General features: G+C 38.0%; 1 protein-coding gene across 6 annotated transcripts in view; it reads left to right on the top strand.

The window, feature by feature from the left end:
- grik5 (glutamate receptor, ionotropic, kainate 5) overlaps positions 1–16618 on the top strand; it is a 375404-nt gene that overhangs the window by 303154 nt on the left and 55632 nt on the right. For 4 of the 6 annotated variants that reach the window (XM_057834366.1, XM_057834364.1, XM_057834362.1 and 1 more), the window contains 3 exons: positions 247–390; positions 4330–4434; positions 11538–11645. In XM_057834366.1, the coding sequence (XP_057690349.1) occupies positions 247–390; positions 4330–4434; positions 11538–11645 (357 nt within the window). The remainder of the gene's footprint in view (positions 1–246; positions 391–4329; positions 4435–11537; positions 11646–16618) is intronic. The other 2 variants (XM_057834368.1, XM_057834367.1) reach the window with 1 other exon arrangement.

Here is a 16618-nt window from a genome sequence, read left to right as displayed (position 1 = left end):
TTACTCAAAAACATACTAAATTGCCTTGTTTAAAATTTCGCATCTTGTGTAACTTTCCCCACTAAATCTTTGTGAGGACATGCTACATGTTGTCATGATTATTATGATTTGTGACCACTTGTCTCTTACCGACTGATTAATGAGAATGAATGGCAGCTTCATTATCATCCTCATCTCATGTTGCATGTGGCCTTGTGTGTGTTTGTGTGTGTGTGTGTGTGTGTACTGTATGTGTATGATGTGCAGTGTGTTGTCAAAGCAGCCGAGGCGCCATCCCTCATTGCCTTCTCCCCACCGGCCAGACATCTGTCCATGTTAGTCATCATCATGGGGAGCTCCATCCTCAACGTTCCTCATACATTTCCTGGGCATTTGAGTTCATACACGGAGGTGAGCTCTATCTAATCTCACAGCCGCTCCTCTTTGAGTTGAAGCTGCCTATCCATGTCCATTCCCCCTTCCTTCTGTTTGCTCTTTGCTTTTTCACTCTCAAAGGACGCGACCAACTATCGATACTCCATCATGATAATTCTCCCCTTGATAAGCTATTGATGTACTGGAGCCAAATATTGATGCTTGTATTAAGCTACCATTACAAACACATTGCCTTGTTTACCCGAGTGAATTCAACACTGATAGTCATGGTGATGTCTGTATTTGCAGTCATTGGTTGTGTTTTTGTATGATAAAAGAAAGACCACACACCAGGATAAAACAATTATCATGTATACACAGATACACGTGGAATTTCCTCCACACCCCCCTAAAATTATTACAAATCTTGGTCAAGTCACATTCAACCATTGGTCAAGGCACAATTTATAAATTCATGGAACACTATTAAATAAAGGAATTAGTCATGGGAAGAGTGCCATAAACTATGCTCAATAAATTTAAAAAATACATGTTTTTTTTCAGTATTAAATTTCATGATCTCTTTATTTTTTAAATTGAAAATACCAATCATTGTTAATCATCTGTCCTAAATTCAGTTTTTTAAAATTTTCGTTCTTCCATTTAAATTATTTTAAAAGTTTTTAATTTTGTTTAATTTTTCAAGAATAATTAAATGCAGAAAATAGGTATACTGTACAATCATTTGTGCCACAGAATATTATATTATTTCAAGTAATTTTTCAATGAAAAAATGAATGAAAAGAAATGACATTTTCACTGAAAAGGAAAGAATTTTGCACGTTGCTAGATAGAGTTTGGGGGCATAATCATTTGTGCTACATTAGACAATGAAAAATAAATAAATAAATTGCAAAAGGTTACCGTAATTTGCTTTTTTTTTTTTTTTTTTTTTTTTTAATTTACCATCTTTTTTAACAAATGAAGCTTTTATCTTTCCCAAAAATTTACAGTGTGCCTTATAATCCAGTGAGCATTATGCATGAATTTTGGTTGTGCGGAATTCAGCCATAATACACACATAAATAACACAAATAAATAAAACAATAATTACGATGTTATAACATAAAGAACAAATGACAAACTCAGTACATTGATGCACTGATGCACCTTATAATCACATGCACCTTATGCAGTGGTGAATGAAGTACTCACTTTTTTAGTTCAGTAAAAGTACAGATACAAGGTCAAAAATTACTTTAACAAGCTCAAAATTTAGCTTAATGGCGGATAGCAAGCAACGATCACGTGCATACTAGAGCATGAATCGGGAGTGGATTTTCACTCCCATTCCTTCCCGCTCTCAGCAAAAAACTCCCATTCTATCCCAATCCCAGGATTGATTAAAAAAGTATATCCCATCCCACCCCTGTAGAATGACTCCCAATCCCGTCCTGTCCCCAGTCAAAATTACTGCCACTTCAGTTTTTTTTTTTGTTTTTAAACACCTTTAAGTTGGTCATTTGGAAAGTCAATGGAGTATCTTTTTTTATTACTGTGTTTAATGCAGTTTTAAAATCAAATTGAAACCACTCGTCTCCGAGTCACCACTACAAGACCCACACATTTTTTACACGCCACTTATTTTGTTGTGGCACCGTCGTGTCGCGTTTCACTCTCAAGAGGTTTTCTAATAATTTGGACCTTCCTGCTCCAGCTTAACCGATGGGTCATTATTTTTCACGTGGTGTTCTCTGAGTTTTCACTTCCACCCTTCGCCCTGTTGAGTCCGCACAAATATAATAGCCGGAAGCATAGGCGGAGTTTGACTTTTGGGGCAGGGGGGGCACAACATGTTGATGACCCCAAAATGCAGTGTCAGCATTAAAATTAACTTACAAGAATATTTATAATAATAAGTTGACAATGAGCGTTTTTTGTTTCCCATCATTCTTGAGTGGAATTCTAAATCAGGCTGCTTAGGCAATACTTTTCACCAATATCGTCATCCATTTAATTTGGTATGCCCGCCGGTGTCGTGCCAGTGTAGTTACCCCAGTCAAAAATTGTATCCCCTGGGCGGAGCCATATGTAGGTAGATTTTTGTCTTTATTATTCAATCCAAAAAAAGTTGCTTCAATTAAAATAAAAAAGTTGCTTCAATCAAAATATATATTTTTAAACCAAAAAAACAGTCGCTTCAATCAAAAAAAAAAAGTGTTTGAATGCAAAAATAAATTTGAAACTCAAAAAACTAAAAAAAAAAATGTATGTGAAACCTATTTTTCTTTGATTAATTTTTGGTTTTTTATTATTATTATTTTTTTGATTGAAGTCAAGTTGTTTTGATTGAAGCAACTTTTTGATTGAAGCAATGTTGATTTGTGTTTGGGCCACATTTTGGCAAGGACATTTTTCTCTTTATTATTCAATCAAAAAATAAGTTGCTGAAAAAAAAAATATCGATTTTCAAAAAGAAAAATCACTTTAATCAAAAAAGAAAAATTTAAATCATAGAAAAAAGTTTTTAAATGCGAAAAATATTTGACATTGAAAAATTTGCATTTGAACACTTAATTTTTCATTGAAAAAGTTTTTGTGTTTGGGCCATATTATGACTAGGACATTTGTGTCTGAATCATTCAAACCCCAAAAAAGTTGGTTCAATAAAAAAAAGGAAAAAAATTACTTTCAGTAAAAGAAAAAAAATCATTTTAAGTTTTTTTCTCTAACATATATATATATATATATATATATATATATATATATTAAATTATATGCAAGGCAAATGAAAAATAATTTCAACCAATTATAAAAATGTTTTTTGTTCTATTCATTTATTTTTGTAGCAGTTTTATTGCTTAACAACTTCTTGTATATATAGGAAAGTCAATTACATGCAATGACACTTTTCGGCCACCAGGGGGGCCCTGGCCCCCCCTTAAAATCCACTTATGGCCGGAAGTACATCAAAGTGTTGGAAAATTGGGACATTGGAATGTTTAGTTCTTTTGACATGCCACCGCAAGTCCAGACAGTGTTGGCCCACAGAAATAAAACAAAACAATGGACACTACGGTCCTCTAGGTTTATTAACACAGGTGATAATCATCATATATTTAAGTGTTCTTGCTCCCGTTGAATAAAATTCCCGTCCAGTGACCCGAGGGATTTCCCGAAATAATTCATGCTCTTGTATAGTGCATACCCCTATCTACAGTACTGTAGATAGGGTTACCATACAATCTGATGGCACGCTGGTGGTCAATATCTTGTTCACCTTGCTTATCTTGCTTGTACTCATGTTGGTGCCATCTAGTGCTCAACGTATAGTTGCACGGGGCTTATCAATTGCGCCGCAGGCATGAAAACAAAACTGTCAATTCATAATGAGGAAAAAAAAAAACAATAATCAAAAGTTAATACGTATAGCTAACGCAGGAGACAATATGAAAAGTAATGAAGTAAAATTACAGATACAATACGTGTTGTAAAATGCTGTAAAGTAAAAAGTACACCTTCATATTTGTAACCAAGTAAAGTAGTGATGCACAAAAATGTACTTAAGTACAGTAACAAAGTACTTTTAACTTCTTACATTCCACCACTGGCTTTCTGTACAAAAATATACAAATTTATATTGTGCTCCATAATACCTTGACTTAATTTTTTGGCAGAAGTCAGAGAATACATTTGTGACACATTGGTCCATGAAAAATGTAAAAAATATTTATTTCATTTTTGTCATCATCTCATTGTTCTTTTTTTAGCTACATGGTAAAAAAAAGGTTATGTTGTGTCCTCAGCTCTTTATTGCGTTCCAGTAAGTTTGCAATCAAAGCTCTGGATGAAATATGGGGCAGAAATTAAAACATCACCATTTTACCATAATGCAAATTTACGACAAGCTGGATGAATGACGACATTTTCTGGATTTTCATTTCCTTTCCTACGTCATGGTCTGGCGTCTGCCAGGTGGAGTACGACGGCCTGACAGGGCACGTGGAGTTCAACAGCAAAGGTCAGAGGACCAACTACACCCTGCGGATCCTGGAGAAGCACCGAGGAGGCCACAAAGAGGTTAGCACTCCACTGCTTTTATTTGTCAGGTCACTGTGCTCCGCTGGCTTTTTGGCAGAGACTTCCAGGTCACCTGTGTACTGTCCAAAATGCTGCCGGAGTTGTGCTTCATGTAGACGTTAGAGAAAGATGCACCCAGCTGGTAAACATGCATACATACTAAAAATACATGCAAAATCAGTGAATACAGTAACTAACTCTTTATTGGCTTTTCCCAAAGGTAATTTCTTTGAGGGTTGCTTATCCCCTAAAAAATGCATACCACACTGATACTCTGTTGATTTCCTTGGCAAGCCATAATTATTCTTCTGATTTTGAATCATTTAAGGCCATTTATTTCTGTAGCAATCGCCTATCATAAATTTATAGTTTTTTGTTCAATCAACGGAGACCAGTTGGTTCCTGTGGCGATGGCCATGCCTGGAGGTGGAATTAATTACAGTATTTTGTCCAATTTTACCATCTCATACTTTAGCGAGAACAGTGATCCCTCGTTTTACCAGGTTAATGGGTTGCGAAAAAAAAAAGTATTATTATTTTTTTGTGTTCAATGTATTTATTCAGATTGATTTGGAAAGAGATACATATAGACATGTTTTTTTCACTTTTTCCCCAAAGTATCATTAAAAAAAAAACAAAAAACCCTTAATTCAAACATATTACTGTCCCACCGAATTATTTTACAAAAAGAATAAAGTATAAAAACCCTTGTCTTTATTAAATGCTTCATTGAATGAGTCCACTCAAATCTGTTCAAGTTGCTCACTTACACACAATGAGTTGCCACAGCAACTGTTTAACAAGATAAACGATGATTGACGTATGCGGGGCTTTGAAGTTTCAGCTTACAAGCGTCTCTGGCAAGATCAAACCTTAACATCTGTCAATCATCGTTATCTTTATTAAGCAAATACAGTGCACTGCCTGACCAAGAAAAGCGGCAGGAGCAAGAGTGAGAGTCTACGTGATCGGATCGGCTCAGCTCTATATACTGCATTGGCCCGATTATAAGACGGCCCTGATTTTCAAGACTCAAGTTTGGAAAAAAAGACTTTTTGAACACCAAATTAATTTTTATACAGAAAATAATTACAGTACATCTGAAACAAATCATTATAACAATATATTTGAAAGAAAAAGCATGTTATTTTGCCTCATTCAAATCTTAATATCCGAACATTTAAATACGTAAACTAAAGTGCACATTCGTAAATGAATGGCTTCTGGTTTTTGAAATGTAAATCAACCAATCTATTGTGATAAAACGAAAAAATTGCAATGACTGCATCAGAGGTTGCGCTAGACTTTTTCGTTGTCTGTCATTTTGACTGACAGGGTCATAAAAATCCGGTCATAATCTATTTTTACCCGTCACTTAAATTTTTAAAATGATAATAATGACATATTCAATAATATTTCGTTTTCATTCATCTTTAATTAATATTCTGTCTGAACAAGCTTAACAGAGAATCCACACTGCGCCATCACACATCAAGCAGCTGTGCGTTATTAGTGCCTAGCTTGCCTTGAACACGGCTTTTTAGGAAGGGTCGGACTTGACAACAGTCATAAAAAAAAAAGGGTTTGAGGATAAGCCTGAGAATGATCGGTTTTCTCTCTGCTCCATATAAGCAATATTTCACCATTGCTTACACGGCTGAGAGTCGGGGCAAACTGCTCGTATGTGTGCGTGACATGCACGAACAGTGCGTGCATGCTATCGATCCATATACTTTGAATATAAGCCTATACAGGGATTATTTATGCCTGTTATTTGTGTCCTCTTTTTAATAAGAAAAATATGATATCCCTGGAATGACAGATGACAGCCAGCATCTGTTATTGTATGGTCATTTGTTTTGATGCTTCTACAGGCATATATAATCCCCGTTTAGGCTTATATTCAAAGTATATGGATCAATAGCATACACGCACTGTTCGTGCATGTCACACACACATACGGGCAGTTTGCCCCGACTCTCGGCCGTGTAAGCAATGTTGAAATATTGCTTATATGGAGCAGAGAGAAAACCGATCATTCTCAGGCTTATCCTCAAACTTATTTTTAGTTTTTTATGACTGTTGTCAAGTCTGACCCTTCCTAAAAAGCCGTGTTCAAGGCAAGCTAGGCGCTAATAACGTACAGCTGCATCGCTACCGTAGCTACCGTACCGTCCCTCGCTTTTTGATGACGTAATTGCTGCATTAAATCCGATTTGCGGGACTGGACAGTACAGACCGCCGCGACAGTCTGGAAAAATGTGGCCCAGATCGGATTTAGACCACATATGAAAGTGACCCAGATCGGATTTGAAATGGTCCCGTTCTATGCGACTTGTCACGTTCAGACCTTCAAGTTAATGCCTCACTCGAGTCGGAAAAACACGAAAAAATCAGATTCGTGCATTAAGACCTGTAGTATGAATGTAGCCTTAGTTCCGACACTCAGTTGCCTTGACATTTTTCCGAGTAAGGCCAACGACGTCATGCATCAAGAGAGACAATAGCTAATTAATATGCTCACTCGCCACCCTGTGGTCTGGGGTGTGAATTGCAACCTGTCAAAATGACAGATGGACTTCAGTTTTTTCTGTCACCGTTTTAAAAAACCGGTCAACGACGGAAAATATTCGGATAACACGACCCCTGGACTGCATTAACCATCAAAGTGAAGTCTAACTGTAACTGTAGTCTTGAAACAAATCTGAATAAGGAAAAACATTGCAATAAAATAATGCAAACTGGTTAAACTTGAGAGTAGCTGAGATCTGTCATGGCAGAACATCGCTTCAGTGATATCTGGCGCCATCTAGCGTCGTGAATGGGTATAACGTCTAGACCGCGAATATTAAGACGACCCCCACTTTTTCAGTCTTATTTCAATGCAAAAAACACAGTCTTATATTCGGGCCAGTATTCTTTTCATTGAAAACAATCCGCGATGGACTGAGGGCGCGAAGTAGCGAGGGATCACTGTACTGCATCATTTCCTGAGCAATCGCTTAAAAATTCTAAGCTTGTTATTTTGCTGCCCAAGAAGCACCTTCCTACCAAGTTTGACATGATCTGAGTAAAGTCGGAAAGACATTTTCCGGTTAATTATAATATGATTGACAGTACCCTTTCATTGTCAAATTTGAGTTTATCATTCATGACCAAAATTAGAGTGGGTGCAATAATTTCATCCCACATCCTTCAGTTATACATGGTTCAAATTTAGTGATCGGGACATGTTCCTCACTGAAGGAACCCTAGAATTGACCTGAATTTCCCTAAAATAGCCACTTGAAACCCAATTTGCAGATATCCTGTCTTTTCGGGCCATTGTTTTTTGTGGGTCTACTTTTTATAGACATGTTTACCAAAATGTAAGTTACCGAGAGAAACTGGCTTGTGGGTTTGAATTTTACAAACATTCCAAAGGGTGCCTGCGGCTCCTAACAAACATAAATATTCACCACGATGATGGCGCCTCTAAAGTTTAGCGACATATTTTGCTTAAGTATAATAATGGCAAAGAAAGAAAGCAATTTTAGGTTTGCCTTTGAACTGGCTCACTTCTATCTGGACAAAAGGCCATTGCGAAGGCTATTTCATTACATTGAGGGGATTTTTATCATGCAACTCTTTTGTAACGATTCCCTGCAGTTTCTTCATTTCACTAATGACTTTTGGGAGCAGAGGATGAGCTGGAGCTGCATTCAGGGCTGGGTAATAAATCAGAATAATCATTATCATCCCCTTCCCTACTTGTGTTAATGTTTATTTATGTATTTTGTGTGTGATTTTTTTCCAAAAAGATAATCCCCGTGACCTTCAATAAAAGAGCTTGTATATTTTTAAATGTTTGATCCGCTGGTTGGCAGACAAAAATATATTTGTCAAGCCACTCTGCTGCGAACTGACCAGCCATGTCCTTTCAAAGGCGGGATTAAATGAAGCCCGAGCGCACACACGGGTGCGCGGTTCATTGACTGGAATAGGCCTCTCTCTCTCCCCCTCGATAGAGCCGCTCATTTACGAGGCGTCCTCGCGTTTAGCGCCAAATGCCAACCGATAAAACCGCGCTGTTCTTTAATTTGGCGTCTCACTTGTTATAATTAACGTTTCAGCTCGGTGGCAGGATAAAATGTCAGTGTAAATGAAGAAAAAGAAAAACTCGTGTTTTTTTTCTTTTTTTTTCCAAGAATCGTTGCACGACCGGTTGATAAATCACAAAAGAGCTGCTTTTGTTCACTGCCATTGCACCCCTGTAAAGGCTGTTAGATTGTAATGGCAACACTTATGTACCTAAGTGGGTTTAGTGTCACATAAAAGTGAAATATGAAGAAAGAGGCCAGTATAGAAAATAGATTAAGGCTCATGAATTTATTTGTTTATCATGACACAATGCCACATACGCACATGTTCGACAGAGGCCCCCATTGGGGTCAATTAAGGCAATGCGAGTGTACTGTGTGCCACATTGAACAAAGTGGTTAGCATTTCAAACGTTGTCTGTTTAACAGCCCGATAGTCATGTAGGCTATTAATGATGTTACATAACATTATAGAAGATTTACACCAGTAAACCTTTTATTATTATTTTTTTTGATTAGTTAAACCACCACAAACACATATTCACTCAATTCTCATATTTCTCTTGGCAATAGTGGGTAGATAGCGGGTTAGAATCAGTAATGCTGGGCAATGTAATTTAAAGTATACAGTGGTACCTCGACATACGATCGCAACGACACACGATCTTTTCGACATCCAACGTAAAATTTGACTCGCCATTTGATTCTACATCCGACGACATGCTCGAAATACGACGGTTTATGACAACGCCATAGTTTATTTGTTTACCCGCAAGACAGACGCACGGCGGATTTTCTTGCGAGTGGAATCAATACGGCTCCAAGAAGGTCAGCGCAGGTGGTGAAAAAAGGAAAAACGTGAGGCTTACCATTGAAATGAGGATGGAAATCATCGAAAAATATGAGCGTGGTGTGCGCGTCCGTGACCTGTCTCGACAATACGGCTGTAGAATGATCTCGACAGTCCGCCTCCGATCTCTGTTCACCAGTTAGTTAAGTGGCAAAAAGTTAAGGTGACAATAATTATTGTGGTAAGATCGCCAAAGAAATCGGCAGCTCTGTCAGGTTTGCAATCACTTATTTCAGAACTAGTGCAACACAGTACGCATACTGTCCGCTGCAGTTAACGCTAATGACACCAGAACATTAAAATAGAAAGTAAAATCCCTACCGCACCAACAGTATCTCACATTCATGTCAGCAATGCTGTGTGTTCAGGTACAGTATGCAAAGCACAACCGCCTCATTAGAACCCGATTCACTACATATTACAGGAATTATTATTATTATTATACTGTATTATTATGCAGATTTTTATGTATAATTTACTTGTTTTGCTATGTGTAATTGCTATTTGTAATTGTACTAGCAGCATTTATTAAGGATTTAGTGTCGGTTTTCGGGTTGTGGAACGTATTCATGGAATTATAATGTATTCTTATGGGAAAATCCTGCTCAGCATACAACCTTTTCGACTTACAACGTCCTGGAACGAATTAACTTTGTATGTAGAGATTCTTCCCCCAATAAGCTTTCAAAGTTGTCCTCAATGACGTCAACATTTTTCCGTCATCTGATTGGTTGGTCAGAGAAAATGTTCCAGCCAACTTCAACTAGCGAAACACCTGCATAGTTATTATTTGCTCAAATTAACCCCTTCAGACCTGAGCATGCTGCTGAAGCATTCACGTCTCTAAACCATTAAATACACTGAATTTATTTGCTATTGCCACTTCTGGGAGATGACTAGATGAAATATTACCCATCGAAATAAAATCATGAGGTTTGGCAAGCCCTCTTTGCTTTTTTTGGCTCTTTGAAAATGGCTGACCAAACACAACTTCAAAAACGATAACGTAAAGTGTTCATTTCTCATTAAAAACATATTAACATTAACATTAAAAATAACCAATAAAAGCATGAAATATCCCCGACCAAAAAAATGGCACTTTCTTCTGGTGTTTGAGTAAAAATCAGCGCATTTTTTTTGCCCAGCAGAAAAAAATGCGGGCCTGAAGGGGTTAATACGTTTATTAATCAGCCTTTGTGATCCATATAACGTCATTTTTTTGTCAAGATTTTGTGTTTTTTATGTGGTTGGATGAATATTGATTCACAACCACTTTGTATGATGTTTGTATGTCAGTTTTGTGCTGACTTACGTACCAAAATTAAAAAGTTAATTTTTAATAACAATTGCCATATAAAATTCTTAATTTGGTAACTTGGCTCAACAGAAATACACATTTTAATAACATGTAGTGCTTGCACTGAGAAGACGAAATAAAATCACCATTTTTTTTGCGCGGCTGGCGCAAGACGATGCATTTACGACGAATGTCCTGATAAAGATTTTTTTTTGTACTTCTGATCTGATTTTTTTCTTTTTTTTTTTTTTCTTTCAAATGATGATCTAAAACCTATAATTTTCAACTATTAAAAACAATGCCACCCTCATTATATAATATGTGCCAATCCAAAACAATACTATACAATAAAAGTACTATCATTTATCGTATCGTATTGGGACAACAATAGCAATCACCAAAAATCATTCTTTTCAAACATTGTCCTAAATGAAGCCATTGAAGGGTAATCCATTAAAATAGGTTTATCAAAAATGCATAAATGCATTTTAAAAGGAGGGAGTAAAAGTGAAAAGTAACTTCTCGATTAATATATTCTTAAAGTATAATTACATGGGGAAAAAAAGTAAGCAAAATAGCTCAGCATTTGAACTTTGCTACTTGCCCACTGATGCAAATTTTAAATAACGCTATTCCTTAAAAGTTAATATCACTGCAGTGCCAGCCATCTTAACAGTAACAGTGCTGCACCTTAAATATCATTATCATCTCGCTGCAAGTCTGTTTGCGGCCCCTTTATTTGTTTTGTATTACTGTATTTCTCTGTGTCACATTGCTATGGTGGATCTAACCTCCGACAATTGGATCATATTTCTCCAGGGCTAGCATTGTGTTGATTACAAAAGCTTGACAGACATTTTCTCTCTCTTCTGGTTAGATTGGGATCTGGTACTCCAACAACACCCTGGCGATGAACTCCACCAGCCTGGATATTAATGTGTCGGAGACGCTTGCCAACAAGACCCTCATTGTCACCACCATTCTGGTAATGTCACACCTTCCTTCGGGGGGCAGGAACAACTGTGGAGGTCACAGTTTGGGCTTGTTTGTCTCTCTCTCAGGTCCTGGTTTCTCTCACTTATCGCTTGAGTTGGTGTCAGTATTAACACGTACTGTAATAACCTTATTGACCATATTTCTGTTCATATAATGGTTTGCTGGCGATTGGAAAGTAGTGCTGGGTGATATAAAATATATGTCACGATAACGATATGCCACCATCTATGATATTTTTACTTATTTGATGATCAAATCTATTAAAAAAGCAAAACATTATTTATTTAACATTATTATTTTATCCATGTTTTAATAAGTATTTCAAAATTCATTTAATAATTACTAATTGTAATAATTTAATTAATAATTGCACAGTCATTCTGCTGCCCCTCACCCCCCAGTTCACGGTGTTTTATTAAAGGGATATCTCTTTGTCATTTCGCATCATTCATTTAAGAAGTATCAGCACTACAGAGTTGAGCACAGTGTTTTTATTACTATACATTTGTTGGCAAGTTCACTTGCACAGCGCATAACAGCACAGCAGTCAATTGCCACGTTTACATGGAGCCAAATATTCCAATTACAATCGGAATATTTGTTCAAACCGAATAAATGTGTTCCATATAAACACCTCATTCGGAATGAACAGGCCCAAACCGAATGGAATTTCATTCCGATTCATAGGGGTGGAATATTCCTTTTCCCAAACCGATTAGAAGTAAAATTATATCATGTAAACAGGGAAGCGGAATGGTGTCTGGTTGCGTTCTTTCTGCACATGCTCCGTACTGACGTGGTGACGTCACTTGGTGACGTAAGTAACGTCACTTGCAACATGGCTTCCAAGCACAGCGCACCTAATTGGAGTCCGGCGGAAAGATTGTATTTAATTCAAACTTTAAAAGAACTGAATATAATTGCTTGCTTAGACAGGCGTAAAACAAGGAACAGTGAACTATTTAAAAAAGTTCACGAGAGGTTACACAAAGCCGGAATAGACCGGAGCGTTGACCAGATTAGAAATCGGTGGAAAACGCTGACAACCGGCTACTACAAGGCAAAAGAGCAAAACAGCAGAAGCGGATACGACCCCACAAACACAACAAGTGGGTTAAAGTTAAAACAGCAGCACTCTGACGATCGGTCTCCATGTTTTGCAACGTGACGCTTTGTTTTGATTAATCTGTGCATGTCAGACGGCAGTTGTCAAACGTCCTTTCGGAATAAAGGCAGACACATGTAAACGCTGGATCGGAATAGATGAAGTGACATGTAAACAGCTGATCTGAAATTTCCATTCGGAATGATTTGAATCGGTATGAATAAAAGTCAGCATGTAAACGTGGCTAATGTTGCTCTTTGTCGCACAATCACCAGCAGGCATAAACACTTTTTACTTAGCTTAACACAGGTGAAATACATTCACTAATTTGACCATGTGACACAAGCTAGTTGGTTGCCATACTAATTAATCAACACAGTCAACAGAATGTGAGCGCAATGACAATAGTAGGAATTTATGATGATTTACGATTTAATTCAATTCAATTTTATTTGTATAGCCCTGAATCACAACAAGGTTATCTCAAAGGGCTTTGCAGAGGCAATATGATACACAATCAGAAACAGCAAATGAAGCAACAAAGATGAATAAATAAATTCGGCAAGGAAAAACTCCAAAAACTCCAGAGTCTTTGGGAGAAAATGAGAAACCTTGGGGAGTACCACAGAGATCCACTCCCAGGATGGATAGACAGGAAGCCCCAGGACTGCTAATGGGAATTAGCAGGCGAAGTTACAGTCCGCAAAGATGCAGTGGAGTAAAGGAACAAGAAGAGGTCCATCTAGCCAGATGAGACGGGAGTAGCAACGAGGACGTCCATCCAGCCAGGGGTCCGGACAGTCAGGAGGCTGCAGCTGAAAAATAGCTGGAAGGGGGGAAAGGGGACACCGGGTGACTAGTGATGAAGAGACTAGACAACTAGATATTAACATTGGAAAATAGAAATAAAGTAAGACAAGTGGTAGGTAGAGTGAGAAAAAGGAAACAGAACTCAGTGGCTGTACTTCCCCCAGCATTATAGCTTCTAGTGCAGCTTAGACTAAACTGTGAGTCTACTCCGACTTCAACTAGCCTGACCATAAGCTTTGTCGAATAGGAACGTTTTTAATCTAATCTTAAATGTGCGGACTGTCTCAGCTTCTTTAATATTAGCTGGAAGCTGATTCCATAAAACAGGGGCTTGGTGACTAAAGGCTCTAGCTCTGACAGTACTTTTAGAAACCCTGGGAACTGCCAGTAGACCTGCATTCTGAGAGCGGAGTGTTCTGTTGGGGCGGTATGGAACCAGAGCATCGGTGAGATAAGCTTGGAGGAGAGCAAATGTAAAAAATGTCTCACATTTCCCCAGTCTCCCGTACTATTGGGAAAAATATTAACATCAACAAATCATGTAAATTAGCCGTTATGTCACAGTCCATTCAAAAAGATTATATCACAGTAACGTTCTCTGAATTACAAGGCAAAACTAAAGATTTTCTTGTCTAATACTGTATCAACTCAACATGTGATTTTTATTGTTGATTTTTGTGTAAATAACACTTACCGTATCTCCCATGGCCACCAGAAGTATCTTTCCACATCTCCCCAGTTCACTTTGTATGGAACAAAATTCTAAGAAATGCCAGTTGTGCCAATTCAAAATAGTGAGAAATGTTTACAGGAATAGAATAAAATGGGATGGCAGTACGTTCAACACCTCAGTACACCCACCTAGTAATACACCCACTTAGTGTCAAGTAGAACGGATATGAAAAGTCAAGTGCATGCACAGAGGCGCACACAAATACACACACAAGCACATTGTATTTGCTCTCATAAAGTAGATGGAGCCTACTATCTTTGTATTAGCAGGTGTCCCGATGTAACGCGAAAGTGCGGAAATGCATGTTTGCTTGCTTTGTTCTCTGTTGTAACAACTTTTCTGGCCAGTAAATTGCTTACTGTTGGAAAGCTTGTTTATTTCCCTTGAAAATGAGGATCCATTCGTAAGGAACATGTTTTTGTGAGATGAGCAGAGCAACTGCAAACGTGCCAAATCTTCACTGCCTTTGCCAGGTTATTCTGCTGTTGCTATCGACGCTTGTTTGGTGTTCTTGGATGCCGTGTTGTAAAGTGTTGTGAGTAACAAGAAAGAAACAGTTTTCCAATTATCAGTCAGGAGCCTCAATAGTGTGTGAAAGAAGCATTCACAGCCACAAGAGTGTGGTCACAGGGCTGTGGCATGGATTCCACTCCAGGAGTTGTCAGAAGTCAACCAATGGCTTGTGTTGGTCGTTTTAGCCTACGCAGCACACAAAAGCCAATACCACAAGTGTTCAAAAGGATAAAGTTGGGAATTCATTAGGTCAAATCCAGAATCAAGAAGACATCGCCATAAAAACTGGGAAGGAAGACACAAGACATACCAGCAATTTTTGGACAGGAAGTTTAGTGACGTGTACAAACTAAAAAAAGGCTCAAAACATTCATTTTCATACATCTGCTGTGGCATGGTATTCCACTCCTCGAGTGGTCGCAAGGTCGTGTTGGTCACTTTAGCATGATATCACGTCCCCTAAGATGACTATGCTTGTTGAGATACTACTTACGACCTGGGACATAACTACATTCTCTATGATGACAGTGGTAATCCCAAAGTGTTGTGGTTATCAGTCACTATCTTCAGAATGTGAAAAGATGAAATGCACAGTCCACATCTCTGTTAAAGTTCCCTTTTTCTTCAGCTTCAACGAAATCACTTCAGCTGACTTAGGCTATGTTCAGACCTCCGTTTTTAAGGCAAAAATCCCAATTTTTTTTTGTCATGTCCAATCTTTTTGAGTGACCATTAAGACTATCCTTTTACCAAAAAGAGTCATGCATGTGTAGAAGGGCTGTAATAAGACATGATACAACTACAGTGATCCCTCGCTACTTTGCGCTTCAAGCTTCAAGCCCTCAGTCCTTCGTCCATTTTTTTTTTTTCAATTTAAAAGAAAAGCTTCTGTACTTTATTTGAAAATGTTAAGCTTTATACTAAGCTTGAGAACGATAAACCGATACGACCGTATATCCGGTTTTACAGGTGAAAGATACAGCTGTATCGATAGTAAACTTACCATTCGAAAGTAATTAGCCATTAAATAGTCAATGAACCAGTAGTAGAGATAGAATTCGGCTATCGCGAGTACAAGAATCGGCTTCTAATGCCTAGTTCAATCCATTGCTTAATATGATAATAATTTAGCTTTTACCTCACATGCTGCGCTTGTGTCATTCACTACACAGCGCACTTATATTGTGACCGCCGTCGTGGTTGCCTCAACTTCCCATTCATTTCGGCAGAACCGCTACTAGTCGCCGTCATTACCCGATCATCACGGGCGTGTCATAACAACGCGAGAGCTAACAAAACCACTGTAACTCACGCTCCGTAGCGTTTTCTTCACAGCCCAAAACGAAACTAGTATTGGCACTGAAGCAACATGCTAAAACAATGGACAGTTTGCGCACCACGCCAGCGACGTGCAGCGATGGATTTTCAACGCACCCCGGAAAACAAAAGTTGGACTTTGAAATGACGAAGGCAGCCAGATCTGTTCGCATGGGACAGAGCTAGTGTGAAGTGGTACAGAGATCGTGAGTTTTTAACCCTGAAAAATAACCCACTACAATGGTGGAAAGGGCTGCATATTGTTTCCACGAAACGCAGTCTACTTAAACATGAACATGTGGATCAGTTGATCTTCCTCAAGAAAAATCTGCCCTTCAAAAGAGATATAGACAGTGAGGATGAATAAAAAATATGTGGAAGCACAGGCATAAGTGAATGACTTTGCTGTGTATAAGGTTAAAGTAATGATTATAGACCTGTCTAAAATGCCATGTTTTTATTCCCCCAGTTATACCAGTGGTAA

The sequence above is a fragment of the Corythoichthys intestinalis genome, chromosome 4 (assembly GCF_030265065.1).
Source record: "Corythoichthys intestinalis isolate RoL2023-P3 chromosome 4, ASM3026506v1, whole genome shotgun sequence".
NCBI classification, from domain to species: domain Eukaryota; kingdom Metazoa; phylum Chordata; class Actinopteri; order Syngnathiformes; family Syngnathidae; genus Corythoichthys; species Corythoichthys intestinalis.
Note: the sequence above shows the minus strand (reverse complement) of the source record. Positions and strands in the feature narration are given on the sequence as shown.